Genomic DNA, 22,512 nt, shown 5'->3' with positions numbered 1-22,512 from the left:
TGGGTACAGTTTGAGAAACTGTTTAATAATATCTACTGCAGTTGAATATATGCATAGCATATTACCCATCTATTCTATTATCAGGTATATTCAAAGCAAAAATGAACACATATGATTACAAAAAGGTATGTATGAGAAAGATCATAGCAGCACTATTAGGAATGGCCAAAATCTGAAAGCAAACTATTAGTCAACTGCAAAATGCATAAATTCTTGTATACTTATAGAAAGGAATTGTGTATAGCAATGAAAGTAAGTTAACTGCAATTATTTGCAACAATATTGATAAATCTCACAAACATATTAGTATGAAAAAAAAGCCAGATGTGAAAGAATAATCTATTTTGCAATTCCAATTCTATAAAATTCAGATGTGTGTGTGTGTGAGTATTCCATTTACATGAAGTTAAAAATAAGCGAACCATGTTATGGTGTTTGACATCAGGTTAGCTGTTACCTTGGCAGGAGGAATACCTACTAGAAGAGAGCAAGAGGGAGGCTGGTGATGTTCTATTTCTTGATGTGGGTGCTACTTACATGTGGGTGCTACTTACATGTTGCTGCTACTTTGTGAAAATTCACTTGGGGGCATATTTATGATTTATACACATTTCTGTATAGATGCTATACTTCAGTAAAAAGTTTACTAAAAACGTAGAGTTCTGCTTCTGGGAATGACAGAGTAACCTATATTGGACTAACTCCCCTGCCAGTAATAATTACAAATTCTGGACAAATATTTTAATAAAAAACTGTTTAAAGACATCAGACAACAAACAAATGCAGGCAGAAATTGGTGATATGACCCTTGAAATAAGAAAAGTGCATATTGAAACAGCTTTTCTGCTAAGGGCCTTACCAATTTGGTGCCCTGCAGAGGAGCTATAGCCCAAGAAAAAAGTTTCATTCTTACATGGCTGAAGAGCCAGAGGTCAGAATTCAGAGTTGTCAGAGCAGCTAGAATTTTAATGAAAATCCTGAAAAAGAGGGAGCCAGAAAAGAGGAGACACAAAATTTACACACAACAGCCCCCTAAATCCTTCCCTAAATTGTAAACTGCAGTAGGAAAAACAAGAAGAAAGCCACAGCTGAAAAGCTAAAAGAGATGCAAGGAGATTTCAGCAACTTCTTGATGCACAGGACACAGAGTCTGGAGTTAAGTCCAGTGATGTGATAGGATTTTGGCCAATATCTTGGACTTTGCTTGGAAAGTTCACACATTAGGAATGAGAACCACAAACCAGACTAAGGACTATGCCTTAGAACTATGGAAGAACACTTAATATATCCTCCATAGGTTTTAGGTGATCCTTCAATAATTTCACTGTCTGCCAAAATAAAAACCAACCTTTTTCCAAATCCAGAGTCTCTAAAATGTATGAAACTCAATGTCTAGTATTCAATAAAAATTATTATATATATAAAACAAGTAGAATGTGGTCCAGAATCAAAGGAAAAGCCAGAAATATAAGTAGACCCACAGAAGACTAAGATATTGAAGTTAGCAGACTTTAAAATAAATATTATAAATATATGAGAGAATTCACAGGATTACACACACACACACATGCATTACATATAAGTAAATATATTATAGATACTGCACATACATATGTGTGTATGTATGTATATATGTAATGCTATGGATTTTTTCATATTTACATATGTGATCCTGTAAATTATTTAATATATTTACACACATACACATCATATATGTATATAATATTATACACGCAGGGATATAATAAAAGAAAGGGAATTTCAGGAAGGATATAGGAAGTTCTAAGAAAACCAAATGTAAATCTTAAAATGAAAAATACATTTTTGCTAAAACAATTCATAGTATGGATTTCAAGGAAATTGGACTCTGTAGAAGAAAATACCAGTAACTTGAAGACAGATGAGTAAAAATAATCAAAACTGAGTAAGAGAGGAAAAAAAGATTAAAAAATAAACAGAACTCAATAACCTGTAGAACAATGTTAAGAGGTCTTTATATATGTACTGCAGTCCAAGAAAGAGATAAATAAGAGAATGGGGTAGAAAATTAGAATACTGGCCAAAAATCATCCCAAATAGTTGAAATCTTGAGAAACTTAAATGATTAAATCACATCTCTTCTATCGTACACCTCTCAAAACCATCATATTGGTTTTGTCCCAATAATTTATTTCCATTCACTTTTCTAAAGACTTGTGGTTATGAGACTGTATAAAAATATAGTAGATATGATGTTATCTATTTTAAAAAGTGAAAAGGTAATAATGTTACATTTTGCTAAATAAAGAATTAACATTTGAGATGTCAAAGAGATGAATCTGATTAAAATGGGACTAGGAAAAGAATAAAGGATCAAAAAAGAAAACTCTTTTTCATCCGTATAGTTCAATTTGTGATGAGAATGGTGAATAAGATACCAAGCAACAAACAAATTTGTAAATGACTTCTGTCATGTTAAAAAGGAAAATACTTCACTTAAGACACTATGCAACTTTAACTGAATGACAGTAAAGAATATATAAAAATAAAAACTTAAACATCAAAATACACCTTCAAAAACAATCTCTTTATGTGTCAGGACAGTAATGAATAGTTTCTTACCAATGAGTCAAAATAAAATTATGTGAATATGTGAGACATCTTACCATCTAAAAAAGCAATCTCACTTCTCTATTGATAAATTTTAGTTATTTGAACATATGGTTCCAATCTTGCTTACATCTTTTTAAAAATGCTTAATCAATCACTCTTTGAAATATGCACGGTCCCATCATTTGGTAATGTCTAAATATCTGGGATAGGAGTGGTAAATGTAGACTGAAGTTAAAAATTGTAGAAAATATTACTTTCATATTAAAATTTTAATTTCTCATAACCTAATTTCTTTCAGACATGAGCAATGAGCAAGTGGCCCTTTCTATAGATGTTTTAATACATAGAACCCTCTTATTTTGCCACATACAGAAATACTGGTGTAAGAAGAAGCCATCTATTTCAAATACTTTCACTAATTCCTTTACTAGGGAAACCATTCAAACCTTATAATCAAGGTTGCCTGGACTTCTATCTCAAAAAGAATTAAGAAAATATTAAAGTTAGCTATAAGATATATGAAATAATTATTATCAGAGTGGTTTTTAAAATATTTCCTTACATGTTTAAAATTATAAATTACAAATGTCCATGGAAATGAAGTACTTTTTTGAATCATTTGAATCTACAAATTTAAAATAGGAAATCATGAGCAGAGAAAACAGAATTCCAACAATACCAGTAAATACCCATATATATTCAATAAGCTCATAGCCTCAGCTCACGGCCTCAGAGATTGAATTACCAACATATTCTATTATGCAGATGTAGAGAATAAATGAGGGATTATTATATATTTTTGATGATAACTGTTCATGCATATATTCCATCAAATATGTTAATAACCATGATTTTTGACCAAATAAGAAATAAGACATACTTATAAATAAATGCAATATTTACTCTCTCCATGAAAAAAAAAAAAAACCTTGAAGGAGGTCATTCTTATGAATGAATTTTTAAAGTAATTAATGTTTATTTATACATGTCTTAACTTGACATAGAACCCTCTTATTTTGCCACATACGGAAATACTGGTGTAAGAAGAAGCCATCTATTTCAAATACTTTCACTAATTCCTTTACTGGGGAAACCATTCAAACCTTATAATCAAGGTTGCCTGGACTTCTATCTCAAAAAGAATTAAGAAAATATTAAATGCTCAACATTGATGAACAATATATCCTCAGCCAATAGTAATGTCTTTAACTTTCTAACTATTTCTAAGTGTTATTTCCTAATCTTCATTTCCTTTATGCATATGTACATATTTTTACTTATCTTCAGTCCTACACATTGCTAATAAATTATGATTACATTTTAGGTGTAAAACACCAATTTTTCCCATATGTTCAAATATTGAAAATCTATTTTATTAGAGGTTAGTTGGTAGGTAGTGACAAGACTGAATGGTGCAACATGAAACCATATTACCCATGAATGAATTTAATACTATTAATGATTAAGTAGCAGAGGAGTCATTTGGGGGATGATTAAATATTAAAAGCTACAAACTCGACTAAGTCAAATTAATTGCATGAAAATCTATGATACATGTAGCTAACTAGAAAGAACTCTATTCTCATTGTTCTTCACATACACTATTCTTAATTCACTGGGGAGGAAAAAAGTAATGAAAATTGTTGGTAGATTTAAGAGTTTCAGATATTAAAAGTCATTAAAACTAGTTATTGTAATAGCAACTAGAATAAGTATTAGCATTAGCTATAAGAATTAGTACAAATTGATTTACATTAGTAAACTTAAGCTATAAACTTAAGCTATAAGAATTAGTACAAATTGATTTACATTAGTAAACTTCATGTACTAACCCATGATCCTACATTGTGATTTAGAGAGAATGACTTAGTAGAGTACAGTGACCCGAAAGAATAGACACTAAGTGAGTCCACATAAAATTCATAGTAGTGTAATTACTACAACAAAAAATGATGTTAAGGCCAATGCAAATAACAGTGGGTAAATGTTTACTCTGTGGAGAAGCTGAAAAAAGTGAGTGCTGTAAAATTAGTGTTTAAATAATACCACCCAAGCATAAAAGATTGTAGCTAGTGAAAATAAAATTCTAGTCATCAGAGACATTATTTTAAAAAGGAGTGAAGGTAATTCTCTAGGCTTTCCTATGACTAAATATCCCATAAGACCTATCCTTTGCTCTAATTCTCTATTCATCAAATAGCCTTCTGATATATAATTTAGTCCTCTATTCAGCAGGGAGATTGTGATCCATGTAGACAACAGTCATTTGTTATGTTGCCAAATATATTTCCCATGATTGATAAATGACATGGCTTTTGTGCTTATAAATTTATACTTCTGCAATTTGTTTAATGTCAATCAATTCTCCATTACTTCACAAAAAAAATGTTGCTAAGCCTGGAACGTGCTGACTCCATGAAGATAAAATTATCCCATGAACGCTACACAAAGAAGCGAGGAGACAACCCCCCCCCTTTATAATAGACACATCAAGAAAACAAATTAGATTCGCAGGAACAACAAACCAGTAATGCCACTTTTCAGTCTAGAAAACATTTCCAAGTTTCTTTTAATATTCTCTGAATTGATCAAATTCTACTTGATACTTTGGACTATGTATAATTCAGGGTAAAATGCCAACACTGATGATGATAATAATAACAACAACAATAATCACATCAGTTTATATTCCTGAGAATATTTAACTTTTATAACCACCCTTAATGTAGGTATTATTTTTGAGGAAATAATGAGGAAAGTGAATCATAGAGAGAAAACCTACCTGAAGTCATATGGCTCTTAAGTGAGAGAATCAAATTCTAAACCCATGTTTGTTTGACTAATGCTCATGGTCATGGTTTCAACCACTATGCTATACTTGCCATCCTCCATACTTATAAAATACTTGGCATAATGAAGATGGAAATCATAATTTCAGATATGTATAGCTACATGACCAAATTTTACTATAGCTGCTATCTCATTCTTACATAAGTTTCCAATAGCCAAAATTAAAACATAACTGTGTTTCATTTGGGGTCATACTGTGATAAATGAATGCTATAAATATAACCTCATTTTAGTGTATCAATTTAAAACCATCAATAGCTATGAAAACACTAATAGATGCTTGTTAATACCCATAATGGGATCTTCAAATTCTATGACATATATATCGTTTAAGATAATTCAATAAAGGTCTGATAAATCTCACTGAAAACTTACTTTGCAACCTCCTTGTTGGGCTTTCTCCATGGAGCTGTCGTCGCGGCATATATGGAGAAGGGTGGGGAAGTGGTAATGAAGAAACATCATGGGTCTGAAGTTTGTACCAATGTGGCTCATCATCTAATAATGCTGTTTCTAATTCAATTAAAATCTACAAAGTCAAGAGACAAAAGAAGATTATATATCTACAATATAGAAACTCCCTTAAATGGTCTCATAACTTTTATAATAATGATAATTATAATAATAATGTTGTTAGGTCAAAAGCAATGTCATGTTACAAAATTGTCCATATGTTTTGACAATAACTAAATAAAAGATAAATATGCATAACTTCTTATTGACTTAATAATTTTAAATATCTAGATATTTTATAGACCTCTGACCACCCACCTACTGTTAAATTTGCCATTACATAAAGACACTACAAAAAAGAAAAAAAAAAAAAAACTACAGGCCAATATCTCTGATAAACACAGATGCAAAAATTCTCAATAAAATATTAGCAAACGAAATCCAAAATACATTAAAAAATCATTCACCACAATCAAGTGGGATTTATTCCTGGTATGCAGGGTAGTTCAATATACACAAATCTATCAGTGTGATACATCATATCAATAAGAGAAAGGAAAAAAACCATACGATCATTTCAGTAGATGCAGAAAAGCACTTGACAAAGTACATTCATGATAAAAACCCTAAAAAAGTAGGTTTAGAGGGAACATACCTCAACATAACAAAGGCCATATATGAAAAACCTACAGCTAACATCATATTCAAAGGTGAAAAACTGAAAACTTTTCCTGTAAGATTAGGAAAAAGACAAAGATGTCCACTCTCACCACTGTTATTCAACATAGTACTAGAAGTCCTAGCCATAGCAATCAGTCAAGAAAAAGAAATAAAAGGCATCCAAATTGGTAAGGAAGAAGCAAAATTTTCACTATTTGCAGATGACATGATACTATATATAGATAATCCTAAGGACTAACAAAAAAATACTAGAACTGATAAATTCAGTAAGGTCACAGGATACAAAATCAAAATACAGAAATCTGGTACATTTCTATACACTAATAATGAAGTAGCAGAAAGAGAAATTAAGAAAACAATCCTATTTACAATGGCACAAAAAATAAAAAAATACCTAGGAATAAACTTAACCAAGGAGGTGAAAGCCCTGTACTCTGAAAACTGTAAAACACTGATGAAAGAAATTGAAGATGACACAAACAAATGGGAAGATATTCCATGCTCGTGCATTGGAAGATTATTATTAAAACATCCATATTCCTAAAGCAATCTATAGATTTAACGCAACTCTATCAAAATACCAACAACATTTTTCAAAGAACTAGAACAAATCATCCTAAAATTTATATGGAACTACAGAAGACTCCAAATAGCCAAAACAATCTTGAAAAAGAAAAACAAAAATAGAGGTATCAAATCCCAGATTTCAAGATACGGTAATCAAAACAGTATGGTGCTGGCACAAAAATAGATACATAGATCAATGGAACAGAATGGAGAGTCCAGAAATCAACCCACAATTATATGGTCAATTAATCTTCAACAAAGGAAGCAAGAATATATAATGGGAAAAATATAGTCTCTTCAACAAATGATGTTGGAAAAACTGGACATCTACATGAGAAGAATGAAACTGGACCACTTTCTTACACCATATACAAAATCAAAATGGGTTTTAAAGACTTAAATGAGACCTGAAACCATAAAAATCCTAGAGGAGAGCATGGGCAGTAATTTCTCTGACATGGGCCATAGCAACATTTTTCTAAATATGTCTCCTAAGGTAAGAGAAACAAAAGCAAAAATTAACTATTGGGACATTAAAACAGAAAGCTTTTTCACAACAAAGGAAACATTCAACAAAACAACAAGGCAACCACTGAACGGGAGAAGATATTTGCAAATGATATATGCAGCAAGGGATTAATATCAAAAATATATAAAGAACTTATGTAATTCAACACCAAAAAACCCAAATAATCCAATTTAAAAAATGGGCAGAAGACATGATCAGACATTTTTCCAAGGAAGACATACAGATGGCCAAATAGACACATAAACAGATGCCCAACATCACTAATCATCAGGGAAATGCAGTTTTCCCATTACAGAAATAATGCTTATTACTGCAAGTCTGTAATAACTAATATTTGTATATCATTTGATAATTTAAAAAACATTTTTATTTACATTTATTAATTTAACCTTTACAAAAACTCTTAAATGGGGAGACAAAACCAAATTAGAAGTGTCTACTGTATGTTAAGAATGATGTCATATATTATCTTAATTCTCAGAAAGAAACTGCTAGATTGGTCTTATTCAACTTTTACAGATAAGGATACCAAGGCTAACAAAGGTTAAAAGAACTTGTCTAAGCTCAAACTAACTGGTAAGCGAAAAAGGTTTAATATGAATCAAAGTCTGTCTTATTTAAAACTCTTGTGTTCAACATATCATGCCACTAGGAATTCAAAATGGGAAAGAAAGTGAAGAATAGATTTTTAATACGAACCATATCATAATATGGATTCTATAATATGAATATTTAATAAATTTACAAAGGAAATCAGCCCACAGGAATAAATGAATCTTTTTATTTCCTTTTAGGGTCCTGTGCAAACATGATAGTGTTCGTGATTATGTATATGAGAACTGCTGTGTAATGATAAATCACTATTTAGCTCTGGGAGCTAAACAGAACTGTATTAACTGCCACAAATGCAATACATTTGTGAAACACAAACCAACCTTTCAGCATCAACACTGAGATTTCTACAATAGGAATAAACATCTAAAAATTGTCAGATTATTTAGAAACCATTTTTTATGGCATCAATGTTTTGTCTTGGAGCAGTAGCTAAATACATTCCAAGAAAGAAACTGTTTACTTTTCCAGATATTCAAAATAGAAGATTTTACTGATAATCACATAAAGAAAAGTATTTAAGAGGACATGAATAGTCTCAGCTTTAAAATTCCAGATACCTCTCCCAAGAATTCACTTTCTTCCTCTCGAACTCGAGCTTGATCCCAGAGAGTAATCTCTAGCATTCGTTCCCTAAATTCTCTTCGGTGGACTGGGGAATAAATGAATGTTTGGTTCCATTTGGGTTCCAATGTTTTCTTTACTGTTTTAGTTCTTCTCTTGTTTTTATCACTATAAAAAAGATAAGAACATATGAACTTAAACCTTTAAGTTTTGCCCTAAAAATTATTCATTTAAAATTTCTCAGGCAGGGAGTGAAATTTTACCACAATTTATCATACATTATAAATATTATAATCATTTAAATTCCTACTAAAATTTATAAGGATATAATTACATCACTTTATAAAGGCAATATTTCTTTTTTTTAAATTTTATTAAGTTATGTTAGTCACCATACAGTACATCATTAGTTTTTGATGTGGTGTTCCATGATTGTTTGCGCATAACACCCAGTGCTCCATAAGGCAATATTTCAATAAATCTGAAATCCTTCCATGATAATTAAAAACTTCATCTTTCTCAAAATCTAAATAAAACCAGACTGAAGAATATTAACTCTATAATACATATTGCCCTATTGGGAACCTTCAAAATGGCAATGAACCGATAACATTACATATGCTGCTCACTTAAACTACAGAAGTGTAATTGCACAAAAGTCCAATAAATTGTGATGTTTACTTTTTATCCATATAGTTCAGCTGAGCAATTATAATTACATTTTATCAAGTTACTTTCTTGCATAAAGAAATACATACTTGTCCATTTGACAGTTATCAGGTCTTTAAAAGCACTGTAAAATTATTTCTTTTTTTTTCTTTTTTTAGAGAGGGTGGGGGAGGGGTAGAGGGAGAGAGAGAACCTTAAGCAGGCTTCACATCCCATAGGGCTCCACACAGGGCTCCATCTCAGGACCCTGAGATCATGACCTGGGCTGAAATCAAGAATCAGCTGCTTAACTGACTGAGCCACCCAGGTGCCCCTGTATTTTTAACTTTTTGAGGAACCTCTATACTGTTTTCCATAATGGCTGCACCAATTTATATTCCTACCACCAGCGCACAAGGTCCCCGAAGAGTCAGATGCTTAACTGACTGAGCCACCCAGGCGCCCCTGTAAAATTATTTCTATGTGAGGTCACCACTATAATGTGGGCTGGAAATGCAAGCTGGCCATCCCTAATAGATGGGGCTTCTAGCTCAGAGGCTTCTGTACTTTTTTTGACTGCATATTTCTATCAAGTGAATGTTTTTGACAAAGCATCCCATTATATGCATATATATTTATGAAATATATACGTGTATTACTGTACTGTTGTACTAATATATTGTGTGAATTTGTGAATATACAAAATTAGAAATTAAAAATAATTAGGTTAAAATTTAGAAAATTCAAATATTTCTTCCTGAACTCCAATGGATTGTCTTAGACATCCCCTGGGTGCATCCATTCCTTTTGGAGATCACTACTCTAGCTTATTAGAGAGGATCAATGGCTAGATAGGAATAAAGAAAATCATCTAGGAAGAAAACGTTAAGCTATCTAGAGAGCTTATTTGAAGTGAGAAGTGGACCATAAACTCTGAGAAGAACCGTATTAACTGCCACAAATTCCCTCAGCACAACACAATTCTAAGACTGTTGGAATATAGGAACCAGGGAGAACTAAGAAAGGACAGGGTGTCTCTGGATTGGGGAGGCTATGCAACTTCTTCTCTTAGGTAAATACAAGGTGTAATGCTCAATACAGATTGGATTTAACTAATCAAGAGCACATATGTTTCCAGAGCTCATATATTTAATGTGGCAGAAAGACAGTTTAAAACAATGTTATCTTTATTAATTTCTATGGTCTTGTTAGGAAAATAACTTTGCAAACCCATGTAGGAAATTTTAACTCTATTCCATGTTATGGAAATGTGGTATTATAAATAAAAATAACTAAATAATAGAAATAATAACGAGGATTATGATTTCTTACTCCTGTCATCTCCTCTCTTCATCTAAAATTTTCGCAAATATTTATAAAGCATCTATGTATATTCCACACTTTAAAAAATTAATTATGAGACCCTGTGAAGAGAGAAAGTTCCCTCCTTTAAAGCCAGGAAGAAAGCATTTAGTGGGAGCCTTGTTGCATAATTCAACAACGGTTTATACTGCAATTCGAAAGGGAATAGAAGAATAAACCTTGATTTCCTCTTAAGGAGTGAAAAAAGTTCTCAGATAAGGAGGACTATTTCAGAAGGGATTTCTATACTGGGTAGGAAGAAGAGTAGACAATCACTGAAATTCCTCGCACATCCACCATGTACAATTAACATTAATAAGGTAATTTAGTGTGTACTGAACCACCAATCCATGCAAAGAACCATGAAAAATTATCTTCAGCAAGTTAAAAAAAAAAAAGCACATGAGTTTTTCTTTTAGAAGTATAACAAAAACCTTCAAAATAACAACAGGTTAAAAAGGGGGGGCAGCTCAGTCAGTGGAACATGCAACTCTTGATCTCGGGGTTGTGAGTTCGAGCCCCATGTTGGGTATACAGATTACTTAAAAATAAAATCGTAAAACAAACATAGACATTGGCGAGGGTATGTGCTATGGTGAGCGCTGTGAATTGTGTAAGACTGTTGAATCACAGACCTGTATCTCTGAAACAAATAATACATTATATGTTAAAAAAAAAAAAAAGAAGAAGAAGAAGAAGAAGATAGCAGGAAGGGAAAAATGAAGGGGGGAAAATTGGAGGGGGAGACAAACCATGAGAGACTATGGACTCTGAGAAACAAACTGAGGGTTCTAGAGGGGAGGGGGGTGGGGGGATGGGTTAGCCTGGTGATGGGTATTAAAGAGGGCACGTATTGAATGGAGCACTGGGTGTTATACGCAAACAATGAATCATGGAACACTACATCAAAAACTAATGATGTAATGTATGGTGATTAACATAACATAATAAAATTAAAAAAACAAAGAAACAAAGAAAATAAGATCAGGTTGTATAAGTCAAACACTGAAAAGTTGCTAAGAGTATTTAAAAACTAAGATCAATACGCATACTATTGAGATTTTTTTTTTAATAGCAGCCCAACAACAATAAAATAAATCATTGATCTCTAACAGCATCATTTACCTGTTAAGAATGGAAACTATTTTTTTTAAATAAAATCTAACCTAAAGGCTTTTCTATGTATTTTCATGCTACCAGTATTTTTGGTTTCCATTTAATTTACTAGAGTAACTGTATGCAAAGACTTGATGTGTTCACTCAAAATGAGAGAAAGAAATGTATTTTGACTGAAAACCAACTTTACTTCAAGATATAAAAGAGTGGAAAGCACACCCAGCTATTTTTTAGAGTACATAGTTCATTACTTAGAAAATAATGTTTTGAATGGATTGACTAACACAGTGATGTTGCAGTCTAAATCTCTTCAGTGCAGTCTCACGTGTCCCTCCAGGAATTCTTATCAATAAAAAGGTATCAATTATTTTCTACATTCACCTATTCAAATAGTTTTTCTCCCAGAAAAACTCAAGAAAAATGGAATAATTCATACCAAAAGCATAAATAGTCCTTTATGCATGTGTAAAAACTTGTATCAACAGAAAAAAAAAAAAACTGATGATAATGTAGCTGTTTCTGAGTTAACCAAAGAATTCTTTTCTCTTTTAAAGATAAAAAACCCTGGGGCTCCTGGGTGGCTCAGTCGGTTAAGCATCTGCCTTCAGCTCAGGTCATGCTCTCAGGGTCCTGGGATCAAGTCCCATGTCCAGCTCCCTGCTCAGAAGGGGATCTGCTTCTCCCTCTCCCTCCGCTCATGTGCTCTCTCACTCACTCTCTCTTTCCAATAAATAAAGATAAACCCCAACACAACTTTATCAATCAATGAACTAAGCAACAAACTTGCTTAAATATTCTTCAAATTCCTGATACTAGACAAGAAAACAGCTGAGAAATAATTTGAGAATGAAATATTTAAGTGTTTCCCACATTCTTTGGTGTTGAGAAAAGATAAAAAACACTACATTTAAAACATAAAGGAGTGGTGAAGGGGACCTTCCTTTCCATTTGAGATCTATCTGCTCAGAAAGGGGGAGAGGGTATGTAAAAGAAAATAAAACTAAACAAAAAGAGTCAATCAAATAATAAATTCCATAATTTGAAAGACTTATCATCTTCAAAAGTATCTTTCTTCAAAGATTTGAGTGAGTAGAAACTTAAGTTCTATGTACACATAAGAACATAGATGGGAAGGCAGCATGTCCTGCAGGTTGTTAGGATGGCATTCTAAGAATGCTTGGACTAGAAACCACGTGTGCTCTAACAAGCCAGGTGATGTGGCCTCCAGGATGGCAGGGTAATGTGCCTATGAAATCTGTCATCCAACTAAAGTTTAAGCTAGGTAAAAGCCCCAGTTATGAATATCCTCTTCTTCCTTTGCAGTTCAAAGTATATCCCTATCCAAAAGACAACCTAAGGTGTGAGAAAACAACTTTTCTTCAAGCAAATTTTGTAAGATAAAATTATATGGCAAATAGTTTCTAATCACTTTAGATGTGATAGCACCTTGACATATTTTCTGAGGAATTTTCTTCACAAATTTCACTTCAAAATAGGTATCACATAAAATGTAAGGCCTTTGTTAATGGTCTACTTCCTTTCTTTTCTCCTTTTCTTTGAGATATTGTTCTTCAGATGATACTTGGACACTCAAATCTGACGATTTTCAACTTGAACTAAGTACATGAGGGTCCAGAAGTGTGTAAACGTGTTGAAGATCACATCTGTGCCTGGCCACTTCCAGCCTGAGAAAAAATGACCAGACCTTGAAAGCACTCTGTCCTGCAAACCAGGGATGCAGAACAGCTGGCGAAAAGGTAATTGGTGCCATTAATTCTTTTTTTTCATGATGTCTATTCAATAGTCTTATTCGTTTATGTTCCAGAAATTAAAAATGATTAGATCATTTTTGAAAAGCTATTTCTCCAATCCTAATTCCTCTGTTTAAATTAGGGCAGAACAATATCATTTATACTAGTTAGCATGGACACAAACCAATGACGCTTGAAGAAGCTGATTCTGGGCCCCGCGGTAAAGTTTCCTGGATGATATGGTGTGGTGAAACATAAAACACTCATTAATTTTATGGAATATAAAGAAATGATATCTTAGTGTGAGGAGGTAGAAGTCATAAAGGAATATGATGAATACCTTTCAGTATCATTTCCAGCTTTTTGCTTCTGTAGATTGTGCTAAAAATGCACTTGATTTTAAAAAGTATAATTTTTAATGATTTTGATAAATGAAAATATACATCATTTAAGAATCCATACAATGTAAAATAAATATTCAAAAAAATCATCTATATTATAACATTTGATATATGTTTTAAAACAATCTTGAAGCATTTACTGTCACTGTTTTGAAGACTAATATGAATCATATGAGTAATATGAATCATATGAATAATATGAATCATTATGCTTATGTTAAACTTCATAAATATCTGACTCGCATGATACATAAAAATAAATAAGACAGAATTGAAACACCCACTGTTATTAACATTTCTTATATATTTTCAAGAACATTTATTTTTGTTTCACATCCCTACCTTCTGTCTGGAAGAAAGTAAATTTTAACATAAGGATTCCTTGGCCTCCCATCTTCCCTGGAAGGGAGATCCTTTGCTCCCAAAATTGTAACTATTAATTGATGACCAACCTTGTCAAACCACAGTTTTATCTGAAAAGCAAAAATATTCATTTATCAGCTCAAACTTTTATTGCCATACCATAATGTTTATATTTCCAATCTTTGCCCCATTCTCTTACAGTAATGTGAGCACAGAATGTAAGTTCTACTAGTAAGTTGCAGATAGTTAAAATAAAAGGATATGCTATAATAACTTCAATGAATAGAGGAAATAATTCAGATACTTGGGGTTGACTGATAAATCACTTGAGCTTTTTGTTATCCTAATTTGATTGCTTATTAACATGCATGTAATAATTATACTGCCATAACTAAGAACTTTATATACAATGACTGCTCTGTGTCTATCTTTATGAAAGAATCACTGTGGTTCATTTTAGTTCCCCTACAATAATGAGTTCAAAATAATTGCTCAAATGAATTGAATAGATACCTTATTTATATGGCATTCATAGGGAATTTTTAAGCAAATGTTTTAAAAGACAAAACATTTCATTTAAAAGACATTTCAAAGATTATAAGCAAGGTGGAATTATTAGTAGCTTTAGTCAATAGACTCCTTAAGTTTGTATTTAAAACCATAATAAATTCATCTTTATAGATTTTTCTTACACAGATATAAAGTCCCTTTTTCATTAGTGAGGAAGATGTATCACATCCTTAGAATAACAGGGTATATTTTATCACTGGAGATGAGAAAATGTGAGTAATTACCCCATGACATAATTAGGGATTAGAACTTCACATCCAGCTGCTAAATTCATTTGATTTAACAATTATCACCTCCCACACACATACCTCACACTCCCACACCTAGCTAGCTGTTTCTACCATGTCAGGATTTCTAACTGTGGCTCTGCCCACATTTTGGCTCAGAACTCAGCACATCTTTGACCACTATCTTGATATTGAATCCAAAACCTGAAATTTGGGGATAAAATTATGGTTTATATATAGTTTTGGGGTTTATATGCTTTTTAATAGTTTAATTTTTCCTTTAATTTGGATGTACATTTGCAGCAGTTTAAAAAATTTAAATATATATCTCATGTCAGTCCTTCCCTCTCCTCCTGAAGTGTATATATATATACATATATATAAAAATCATATAAAATAAATATATATGCATGTATATATGATATACTGGTAGTGCAGTTCCATTTCTAGCATGGTTTTGTTGTGTCCCTCACTTCATATTTTAGAGAATGAGAGGCTGAGCAAGACTTTGACTCAGGAGAGGAAGACTTATGGCCCAGAAGAGTACATAAAATTATTTATTCTGCTTTTCAGTCAAATGGAATTAGCCCTCTTAGTAACAGTAAGAAAATTTAATTTTTAAAAACTATAATTATTACTCTTTATGTTGTACTAAGTCCTTATGTTTAATGCAGGTATTATCTTGCTGTTGTGTAACAAAGTTTTCCTAATAGAGCTGCCAGGTATGGTCTCTAGACAAGTTTTTCTTAAAGTGTGGTTCCCTAACCTCCTTATATCAGTGTTATCTGGCTTATTTGTAAAGAAGTTCCTGTGGCCCACCTCTCACCTACTGAATCAGAATGGGGCCCAGGAACTTGCATTTTAACAAATCCTCCTGGGGATTCTCATAGGCATTAAAGTTTGAGAACCACTGCCTTAAACTAGGGGATCAACAACCTGGGAAAAAAAAAAAAAAGACTCTAACATGCAAATAGAAAAAAAGTTCAAATATTTCCTTGTGTAACAATATGAGAACATAGATACAGATGAGGGTAAGTGGAAAAAAGAAACTATTCTTCTGGCAAAAGACATAAGGGGAAAACAACAATAAAAGTAAGAAATACAAGAATGTCTTGTATATGAGATGAAACAGAGATGTTGTCAGATAGCATCATGGTTCCTCTAAAATGTGTCACCAAAACCATATTAATTTCTGATATTCTCTATTTTCTATAGCAATAAAAGCTTATGGCTTTATTTTCCCATGATATTTAAAAATCCTTCTCTGAGGATCATGACATGAATATTAGGCACTTCAAAGAGAAAAAGATTCTGAAAGGCTAAAGAAAAAATTTCTGATAAACTTTACGCAAACAATAATAATTATTATTAGACTACGCTCATAATTATTCGAGAAAATCACTGATTTCTGCCCATTTTTTTGAGGGATGAAACTAAGCACTTGCCATCTCCACAGGCGATCTTTTTGCTCCTCTAAAATTGTTAAAGAGAAACATTTCAGATACATAACTTCTAATGTTTGATAAGGAGTATTCTTTTTAGATTTCTTATGCCATAGAAAACCAAAAATATCATTTGTCAATAATATTCATTTTTCATGCAAACAGGTATTAAGCATATGGCCTTCATATTTTCACAATTATACTTTACAGTCTATTAAATCCTACTTTCCAAATATATAAATGTTAAAATAATATAGATTAAAAAACGGACACTTTTTAATTTTACTGATTTTTTAATCAAAATTAAAACTTTTAATAAACTGTCTTAAATTAGGCATTTGATCAATAGCCCTAATTTTCATTTTATATTACAGGACTTGCATTGAAGTTTTTAATAGATATCCAGTTCACCTTATCAAAACAGAATTATCTTAGCTAGATTATTTTATCACATTCCTAAATTTCTTATCTGTGCTTTTCAAATGAATGGTTAAAATATATGTTGATTTCCCCAAAATATAACAAATGTATCTCCACAATTCTAGATATGACATACTTCTTATTTTAGCTCTATTTCATTAATAGAAATCCTGGCATCATTTTGATTGTTTTAATATAACAATCATTCCAGCTTTACCATGTACCCATTCTTAAATTTCCTAAGGAGAACTGAACAGCACAAGTAAATATTTAACTCTAAATAACATTAACTAAAACAAGTGTAATTTTTTAAATTTAAACTAAATTAGTATTATTCAAAACCAACAAAAAAAAAAACATGCAGCAAAGCAAGGAAAGCATACTACTACTTTAAAAAAAAAAAAAAACTATATTGTCATTACTTTACCATATAAGGGTTTCCTAATGAAAAGAGGCAAACAACTTGTACCAAGTATTACAGTAAAATTAAACGACATTTCAATTACAAAATGTAAACAACATAAATAAACCCAACACATTTTATTTAGATTGTTATTTTGTTCTTTCAAAGTAATACACTTTCCAAAGTTGAACCTTATATATAATATGCATAAAATTCATATTTTAGATAAGGTACAAATTTATTTGCCAATCTCCTCAAGGAGTTGTTGCTTGGAAAATGCAAGAGAATGTAGATGTTAAGTGATATAATGAATTATTTAAAGAGACAGCAACCTTAGTGTAATAAAGGATAATACCAACAGTATAAAATTAGCTATTTTTGTCAATGTTATATATATATATATATATATACATATAAGTACAATCTGAAGCCTATCAGTTTTAGTATTCAGTTCATCATATAAAATCACTAACAAAGATTGTCTCTTTAAATTTTTATTGTATTTTAATCCCCATGCAGAATTTTACAAGCTGGCTTATAAAATGATTTGAAAGTCAATAATATGGTTTGGAGCAACATACCAAAAAAAGTTTCCTACTACGCATTTTCCAAAAACATACAAATAAGGGTTAAAACACAACTTTAGTTTCTATCAGGCAGACAAGGCCTTTACCTGAACCCTAGGAACAAAAGGCGTTGTTCTTCTACTAAGGCTTTGGCTCTGGTAAGCAAAATTAAAGAAAAAAGCAATAAAACAAAACCAAAAAGGACAACACGCTGGAACTAAAAGACCAAAAGTAAAATAAACACATAAAACTACCCCTTAAATATACTTTTTCCATAACAATATATATCTAAATTAAGTACTTCAATATAATGAATAAGTTAATTTTGCCAAAATGTTAAAACATATAAAAACTATATAAAATCTTAGAATTTTTAAATGTAATCAACATAACAAGAATTAAGAATTAACGTAAAGTAACACTTTTGGGCTTGTGTACTCTGAAAAAAATGAGTATAAACATAATCCAAGAGTCAAGAAATTTCAGGTTTCACCCTTAAACACACTACCATAGGAAAAAATCATAGTCCAAGAAGACGTTACATGAAAATGCATCATAGAATTTTAGTGAAAAGTTATTTGTAGAACTAACTGTATGACTTCTCCAAAATTTATCTAACGGAAGTTTAAAAAACATTAGCCAAGTTGGCTTTAGCATTTCTTAAAAGAATAAACACAGTAAGATAAAAGTGTGCAGAAGGCACTAGACTAATTAGTTGATTTACATCTTAAGAATTTATACCAAATTCTAGTATTTAAACACCATTTTTAAACATTTATTAGGTACCACTCAAGATAACACTGTTTATTGCTAATAACACTTATTAATGATAATACCTCATTTCTTTTTGTTTATATAGTACTTTATATATTTCCAAGCTTTTACTGACAATTTATTGCAAGTTCATTGCCTCCAACAACAGTAGGAGGTAGTTGCTATTATGTCTAATTCAAGATGAGGAAACAGAGACAGAAAAGGGGTGCATACAGTTGCCCATACTCAAACAAAAAGTAAGATAGTGTAAAGACAGAAAATAAAGCTGGGTTCTAAAAAACAAAACAAAACAAGAGAAGAGGAAAGAAAAGAAAAGAAAAGAAAAGAAGGAAAGGAAAGGAAAGGAAAGGAAAGGAAAGGAAAGGAAAGGAAAGGAAAGAAAAGAAAAAAGAAAAGGAAGCCCAGTTCTGATGAAGGCATTCTATTTCAAATTCTCAGAATAAAATCAAATTTTCTTTCTCTTCTGGGTTATGCTGTTTTCACTTCGAAACAGTTTCCAAAAGACACCACGATAATCAGAATTTTGTGCCTTTATTAAGGCATGCCAATGGTTAAATCAGGAACAAAATCAGATGCATATCTCTGGGTTTGGGGATGGATTTCAAGGCATTTAATTCTGCTTCTTTCACCAAGATTCCATCCCATTCCTCATACTTCTCACGGATGTTTCTCTTGTCTAATTCAAAGAGTTATAAATAGAGGCTTCAGACGTTTCCACTGTTATAAGGAAACAGATAATAGGTAGTAGAAGGACTGTTGCCTAATTCAACTATCATCAGATAGAGATTGTTTAAGACATAAATCTAAAAGCCAAAGGAAAGCAGACCTTAAAAGCAGATATCAATCATATGAGTCATCTTTCTCTCTCTCCAAAAACCAAGGCAGTCTCAAATCTAAGCAGTCTTCCTTTTCATGTAGAGACATTTCCAAAGGAAGAAAGAAATCTTTAGATATGGAGTATTTACTGATATCTGTCTGCATAATCCTAGGTGGATACTTCTCTAGCAAATGGACGAGGGATGTATGAAATGCATAGAGATTAACAAGGCAAGCTGAACAGAGGGACTAACAAAATACTCTATTTGGAAATAGATTTTATTTTCCTTGCTCTCTCACCTGTTCTGCCGGTTTTAGACCCAAATAGCAAGGTAATGGAAGATTGTTGCAAGTAAGTATTACTTCATAAACTAAAAAAAAATTAATTTCAAACAAACAGCACTTTGAAATAAATTAGTCCTTTAAGGCAAACATTTTCCATCTTCTAAAATGGTCTCAAATAAGCAACTCACAGATTTCTGAAATCGGTTGTCTACAATCTATGGTAGTTTAAACCTAATCTTCACCTATAAATTTATACATTAAACATATGTTTGTTTTGCTAGTTTTTTAAATTGAGATGAAATTCAAATATCATAAAAGTAACCATTTTAAAGTGTACAATTCAGTGGCATTTAGTACATGGACAATGCTGTGCAACCACTACCTCCCTCTAGTTTCAAAACTTTTTATTACCCCAGAATATACTGTACCTATGAAGGAATCAATCCCCATTCTCCTATTGCCCCAACTCTTGGCAAGTACTAAGCTGCTTTCTGCCTCTATGGATTCTGGATATTTCATACAGGAATGGTGAAGTATTATATATTGCATTGTAATTTGTAATTAATACTAATTCATGTATTTTAAACAGGAAATATCTGATGAAACCTGTAACAAGTCAGCCTCATACAAGTGAAGAAGTGAATTTGTACACAATTTGTTTTGCATTTTTTATTGTCTATCTTTAAGGCATTCCTTTTATGCAGTTCTTCTGGAATAACAAGGTTGTGACAATGAGGTATAATAGGTAAAAGCTCAAAGGAAAACACTTTCACTTACAGAAAGGTTTAAAAAGGCTATAGAATTTCTAAGGAGATATGAAGGATACATACCTATTCTTCAGTTACTTATTCCACTTAAAAGGGCATACAAAATGATTATGTACAATATTTACAAATAATCACTAAAAATGGAGTCAAAAAAATATTAAAACAAAGTAACTTGAGGAAACATTATAGCTGTAAATCAACCACAGATTCAGAAGTAAAATAAAATATGATTGTCAATAAGAATCAATGTGTTCCTATAGAAAGAAAGAATTTTGAGCCATTTCTCACTTTTAAAAAGAGTCGAAGGCTGTATTTTATCTTAACGCTCTATCAAAAACTAGCCAAAGACTCCAGATTAATTCAAAAATAATGAAAGAACTACAAAAATAATCCTCTGATGAAGGAAACTGTTTAACTGTGGAAGAACATAAATATTAAAAAGAACCAAAATAAGGGAGTGTTGGCACTGAGAAGGTTAACACACACTCCAGGTGTCCTAAACCTGAGCTCATACTGAGTTTCTCACCAAATGTATTCATGGCACTTTTACGGTTATGCCCTAGGATAATAACAAGCAGCCAGCAGAATTCAAGCATAAAGAGGAAATAAACTGCATAAATTTTCTAAAATCATCAATAGTCTTTAAAAGAAAGTTTAAACAACAATTTAAATTATATGTATATTTCTATTTGAGAAAATATCAGTCCATGAACTGACATAATATATTAGGAGGTCAGCTCACAAGCCATACAAATTACCTTTGTTCCCTGGAATTAGCAACATCATAAATTTGTAAGTGAGTTATGAGCCCAGGTAAAATCTCACCAAAATAAAAATGCCCAAAGGTATAATAAGTAGAAGGAGATAGGAACTGTAATGTTGCCTGATGACTTCCTAGGAATTTTCCCAAAAGGTGATATATGCAGATGTATTTCCTAAACTCTACATCATTAGAGCAAACCAAAATTGTCTCCAGTTGGCAGGAATAGGGTTAAATATAAAGGAAATAATATCAGAAGGGTATCTTGCTCATGTTTTCCTGCATGCAAAGAACGAACATAAAATTAAGTTTCATGAGGATAAAATCCATGTCTGTCTTGTTCATTGCTGTATTCCCGGCAACTAGTACTATGGCTGACCTGGGGTCAGAACTTAACAGATATTTCTTGAATAGATGACTGCACTTGATCTTAGCCAAAAGGCCGAGAAGCGATCTTGAATAGATGATTGAAGATTAATTTCATAAAAACATTTTTGAGGAAAATGTTGGCAATAGATTTTAAGAATCTTAATTTTTTTTCTCTTTTCTTTCATATTGTAATTTTACTTCTGAAAAGTTATCCTGACAAAAGAATTTTGTCTGACCTAACAGAATATGTAAGAGTTATATTCAAGGATTTCCATGGCATCATTGTTTATAGTACTATAAATTAAGAACAAGATGTCCCATAATAGAGAATTAAATTAAAAAATGGTATATTAGCTCTTAAAATCATTTTAAGAGAAATATTTAAAGAAAAAAATTTTAAAGAAAAAAGCATACAATATATTACTAAGTGGAAAAGCAGGTCTCAAAATACTATACACAGATTAATCACTTTTGTTTAAAAACTTGTATGTATGTGAAAAGTTACATTTTAGTGGTAGGATTATAGGTGATTTTTATTTTTTAGTTACTTATCTGTACTCTCTAGATTTACCACAACAAATATGTATTGTATTTATTAATGTTATCTTACTGGAACATACCCCT

At 31.6% G+C, this 22,512-nt stretch overlaps 1 protein-coding gene across 46 annotated transcripts in view; it reads right to left on the bottom strand.

The window, feature by feature from the left end:
- The window catches only part of RIMS2 (regulating synaptic membrane exocytosis 2), a 587,808-nt gene that overhangs the window by 259,338 nt on the left and 305,958 nt on the right, over window positions 1–22,512 (bottom strand). For 27 of the 46 annotated variants that reach the window (XM_032415999.1, XM_032416013.1, XM_032415988.1 and 24 more), the window contains 3 exons: window positions 14,469–14,599; window positions 8,845–9,016; window positions 5,818–5,971 (listed from right to left, as the gene is read on the bottom strand). In XM_032415999.1, coding sequence (XP_032271890.1) covers window positions 5,818–5,971; window positions 8,845–9,016; window positions 14,469–14,599 — 457 coding nt within the window. Of the gene's footprint in view, window positions 1–5,817; window positions 5,972–8,844; window positions 9,017–14,468; window positions 14,600–18,224; window positions 18,273–22,512 lie in introns of all 46 variants that reach the window. The other 19 variants (XM_032415998.1, XM_032415989.1, XM_032416001.1 and 16 more) reach the window with 1 other exon arrangement.

The sequence above is a fragment of the Phoca vitulina genome, unplaced genomic scaffold (assembly GCF_004348235.1).
Source record: "Phoca vitulina isolate PV1807 unplaced genomic scaffold, GSC_HSeal_1.0 scaffold18, whole genome shotgun sequence".
NCBI classification, from domain to species: Eukaryota; Metazoa; Chordata; class Mammalia; order Carnivora; family Phocidae; genus Phoca; species Phoca vitulina.
The sequence above is the reverse complement of the archived record's forward strand: the minus strand, read 5'-3'. Positions and strand labels throughout refer to the sequence as shown.